Raw genomic sequence first — 3,404 nt, 5'->3', positions numbered from 1 at the left:
GTGTGTGTGTGTGTGTGGTGTGTGTGTGTGTGTGAGTGTGTGTGTGTTAGGTGGTGACTAAACTGTCATCTCTTACGAGACTCTCCAGAAAGTAACTTCTCACTCACCAGCCTGCACACTCCCAACGTCACACACACACACACACCACACACACACACACACACATACACACCACACACAAAACACACACACACACACACACACACACACACACACACACACTGACACACACACACATACACACACACACACACACACACACACACACACACACACACACACACACACACACACACACACACACACAACCACACACACACACACATACACACACCACACCACACACACGCACACACACACACGTGCACCACTCCAGCATAAGGGACTATATACCTTTTCACACACCAGTGGGAAAGACAAAAAGTGAGAGCACAAGTGAGGTGTGTGTGTGTGTGTGTGTATGTGAGAGAAGATAGATAGAGAGAGGAGAGGAGAAAGACGAGACGTGTGAAAAGAGAGAGAGGATAGTGGGTGTGAAAGAGAGAGAGAGAGAGTGTGTGTATGAGAAAGAGATAGGAGCCGAGGAGGAGAGAGAGAGAAGGATGAGAGAGAGAGAGAGGGAGAGAGACAGAGACGTGAGAGAGAGAGCAGTGTGTGCTCGTGAAAGTGAGTGTGTGTGAAAGAAGGAGAGAGTGTGTTGCGGTGTATGGAGAAACGAGAGAGAGAGAGGAGAGACGTGAGAGAGAGAGGAGAGAGAGGTGGTTAGATGAGAGAGAGAGATAGGAGTAGAGGAGGCGAGGGAGAGAGATGGTTAGAGGGAGAGAGAGAGTGGTTAGAGGGAGAGGAGAGAGTAGAGGAGAGAAGGGGGGGGTGAGAGAGATAGAGAGAAGAGGGAGAAAGGGGTAGAGGGAGAGAGGAGAGGTAGAGTAGAGAAAAGAGAGAGGGGGGGGTATGAGAGGGAGAGAGAGACGAGAGGGAGAGAGAGAGGGTAGAGGGAGAGAGAGACGAGAGAGGGGGGTTAGAGGACTCGGCTGAGGGGGGGGGGTAAGGGAGAGAGAGAGGAGGAGGGGGGTGAGCGCGTGAGAAAGAGCGAGAGTGGAGAAAGAGAGGGGTAGGAGGAGAGAAGAGGGAGAGGGGTAGAGAGAGAGGGAGAGGGGTAGAGGAGAGAGAGAGAGAGAGGGAGAGAGAGAGAGGGTTTGGGTAGAGAGGGAGAGGGAGAGAGAGGTAGAGGGAGAGGGAGAGAGAGGGAGAGGTAGAGAGAGAGAGAGAGATAGAGAGAGAGAGGGGTAGAGGGAGAGAGGGAGAGAGAGAGGGATAGAGAGTGTGTGTGAGACTCTTTATCATTCGTTATCACCTTGTACTTCAGGTTATTTCTTCTCTAATACTTGAGTAGAAGTATGCAAGGCATATAAAAAGCTTTATTTAAGCGGCTAGTAATAACATCAACACTAATGACAGGTGTGTAATTAAAACCAGATATGCCGTTAAAATGAAATATATTCATTTATTTGATCATGGCAATGATTTACATTTATCATTCTTCAAAAACTTAATGATCACCAACGTAAATAGTGTGTTGTCATGGTGATCCTCTGGCGTTCAGAGAGGGAAGAGCAGGAAGCCACTGAAGGTGCTGTAGTTATTAGAATCATCATAGAGCCTGCGGTCTGCTGGCAGCACCATGTTTACTGTATCTCCCTTCTCCAGCTGCAGAGTCAGGCCACTGGACAGATAGGTCTGCTTTCCATCAGTGTCATACTCATACAGCTGCATGAGCTTCTCTCCATTCTTACACATCCTGATATGCATCCAGCGTGAGGACAATACATCCATAACAGTGAACCTGAAGTAGTAGACCCCCCTGACTGGAGCTGTGAAGAAGCCAGTTGTGCTGCTGTAGGCCTCTCCTACATTGGTGATGACTCTCTTGAACACTAAGTTTAGGTCATTACTCCCCGCCTCTGCGGATCCAAATTCCCGTCGCAGACCTGCTGAGAAGGCCACCTTGGGTGCTGCTCTGATCTCTTTCTCCAGATTCTTCACTTCAGTCTCACTGGCTGCTAGTCTGGTCTTCACTGCTGTCAGCTTTACCTCTTGTGCTACATTTTCCTTCTTCAGATTGTCCACCTCCGTCTTCATTTCTGAATTGGTGTCCTGTAGTGCCCTCTCCAGAGCCTCCACCTTACTCTCACTGGCCACAAGCCTTCCTTTCACTGCTACATGTTCAGCCTCCAGAGCCTCCACTTTACTCTCACTGGCTGCCAGCTGTTGTTTCATTGCCACGTTATCTGCTCTCAGCTCCACCGCCATGTCTCTGAGTTCCTTTAGCTCAGTAGAGAGGTCAAAATCAGTGCCGTTGCTCTCTGCCTCGACTCCACACATGGAGAGCAGCAGCACCAGCAGTGAGATGGCAGCCCTCATCTTCCAAGTCACTGGAAAATAAAATAAAGTCAAGTCAAATTGTACTTATATAACAAAATATGCCTATACACAGTGCACTTGCCCTATCTATTACAAAGAACACAGTATTACAGCTTTTCTCGATTGCCTCCACACAAGTTCTGGTACTTCACACACAATTCTCGGAACATCTCACCCATTTCCCAACTCCCCTAACCAATGTCACTGAACACTAAACACAATTCCTACTTAACACTCAAATTCCAGTTTTAAAACACACTCTTTTCACACCATTACACACAATTCTCTGGATTATACTCAATTTTCATAAAGGAAAACACTGGGTTTCTCATGGAACACACTGTCATTCACAACACTACAATCAACTGCCATACTATGTTCACTTCCTCATCACATGGACAAACTCTCTTCATACCGGTTTACAATCTGAAATCATCACCCCATAAGGACACACATTGCATGTGATATTGATGAAAACAAGAGTGGATGCAGTGTGAAAACACATTTTTTCCGTTTTTGAACTCCAAAATCTGTTATACAAGAGATCACTTTTATGTGGTTGCCCAATATTTTACAATAAATTAGTGTTTTTTTTTTTCAAATGTCAGAAAAATATGTAAAATATATTTTTTGCCACACATCTGTGTACTCAATGGAGGAGGCATGTGGCGATATTGCTGTTGATGCCTTCTCTGGGTGGATGCGCCATGCAAGACGGTATTTCCCTCGTTGCCTGGCCAGGGAAACTATTGCATGTGATGTGGATGAGGTCCTGTGGCCAGACCACAATAGAAGGCAGGATGAAGCAGAGTAGATGTGAGTGTGTGTTTTTTTTCATAGCAATAGGCTATACAGTAATGTAATAGGTTTTTTGTACTGCCAAATAGGCAGTGGGGTTCATCTTCGTGTTGTTTTTGTGAAAAAGAAATAAAAATCTTTCTGTTTCTGTTTGTGTGTTGTGGGAATTAAGTTTTTCCAACTTA

The 3,404-nt window shown here is 46.2% G+C and overlaps 1 protein-coding gene across 1 annotated transcript in view; it reads right to left on the bottom strand.

Annotated features, from left to right (window-relative positions):
* LOC134443671 (uncharacterized) overlaps positions 1-3,404 on the bottom strand; it is a 13,861-nt gene that overhangs the window by 9,329 nt on the left and 1,128 nt on the right. The window contains exon 2 of the mRNA XM_063193322.1: positions 1,626-2,432. Within this exon, the coding sequence (XP_063049392.1) occupies positions 1,626-2,421 (796 nt within the window). The 5' untranslated portion in view covers positions 2,422-2,432. The remainder of the gene's footprint in view (positions 1-1,625; positions 2,433-3,404) is intronic.

The sequence above is a fragment of the Engraulis encrasicolus genome, unplaced genomic scaffold, assembly GCF_034702125.1.
Source record: "Engraulis encrasicolus isolate BLACKSEA-1 unplaced genomic scaffold, IST_EnEncr_1.0 scaffold_34_np1212, whole genome shotgun sequence".
Classification (NCBI taxonomy): domain Eukaryota; kingdom Metazoa; phylum Chordata; class Actinopteri; order Clupeiformes; family Engraulidae; genus Engraulis; species Engraulis encrasicolus.
The sequence above is the reverse complement of the archived record's forward strand: the minus strand, read 5'-3'. Positions and strand labels throughout refer to the sequence as shown.